The sequence below is a fragment of the Gekko japonicus genome, unplaced genomic scaffold (genome assembly GCF_001447785.1).
Source record: "Gekko japonicus isolate JY-2015 unplaced genomic scaffold, Gekko_japonicus_V1.1 scaffold4, whole genome shotgun sequence".
Classification (NCBI taxonomy): Eukaryota; Metazoa; Chordata; class Lepidosauria; order Squamata; family Gekkonidae; genus Gekko; species Gekko japonicus.
Window position 1 is genome coordinate 2,253,557 of NW_015165234.1, and position 1,192 is coordinate 2,254,748.

General features: G+C 35.4%; 1 protein-coding gene across 1 annotated transcript in view; it reads left to right on the forward strand.

The window, feature by feature from the left end:
* The window catches only part of EFHC2 (EF-hand domain (C-terminal) containing 2), a 74,253-nt gene that overhangs the window by 44,975 nt on the left and 28,086 nt on the right, over window positions 1–1,192 (forward strand). Inside the window, exon 9 of the mRNA XM_015409801.1 lies at window positions 929–1,071. Coding sequence (XP_015265287.1) covers window positions 929–1,071 — 143 coding nt within the window. The remainder of the gene's footprint in view (window positions 1–928; window positions 1,072–1,192) is intronic.

Genomic DNA, 1,192 nt, shown 5'->3' on the forward strand with positions numbered 1-1,192 from the left:
TATTATTTTAAAAAGATGTTTATTCCCTACAACTCTGAGCATGTATGCTAATTGTAAATGTATATACGATAGGCTTCACAATACTTAACATTCCTGTAAATCAGACAATATCAGAATGTAGGTTCTTATCTGTTCAGAATAAATATATAGGGTTTTATGAACCCTAAACATTTTGCTCCAAACCCATCCCCCTCCAGAAAAAACCCCAAGAACCACAAAAATCAAATAACCCATGAGAATTCCAGTAACGCTTAGGCATGGGTACAGGAAAAAATGTACCCTTTCTTCTTCTTGCATTCACATTTGCTTTTCCTGCATCTCTTGTGTAGTTACTGCTACTCTGTGCTACCTAGCGGTTCTCTTTAAATTTACAAGGGGTTCTGGGATTTGTTATACTTTTCTAGAATTTCTATATCTAGATTAATATGGTTTGCATGGGAAAATGTTAGTGCCTAATGCAGAGAAAGCCTAGATTTGCAACGTTCTGTACAGTTGTGACTTCTACCAAATCACTCCAGTATCCTAAAAAAAAATGGGCTTCTCATTTGATGTAGAGTAGAAATGGTACTGAAGCACCACTTTTAAAAATCTTTGTATATAATTATAACATTTTATACTGCTTTTTGTCACACATATAACAATAGAACAAGTTTTAAAACTTAACATTAATACAGATCCCTAAAGTTTTGGTATTATAGATTGGCCAGTTCAGTCCCCCCCCCCCCAAAATAAATAGCTTTAGACAGGCAAATGAACTCATTAACTAATGGCATGGTCTCCCTAGGGCTTAAACTGACATTAAAAATTTGGTCAAGACTATCTTACATTATATTATTTTTTACAAATAACAAGGCAATGTATGTTCAGATGAAAGAAGGACCAGTGAATCACTGTCTGTCATTTACCTCTCTTGCTTCTGTCATCATAGACAAGGCCTCGAAAGCAATATACTGCGGTTTCTTGCGCAATTTATTACCACTGATCCCATTGACAAGGAACGGAAGTTCATAATTTCTTATTTTCTAAGTGATGATACCATTTCAGTGTTTGAGCCCCCACAAAGAAATACAGGTAAGACACTAACTGCAAGCAAGTTGGCTAAGGAAAGGGAAAGGTATTTTTATTATTAAACTGCATAGGTGTCAATTTGGTGTAATCAAGCACTCGCTGAGAAAGATGTCTTCGTCTACTA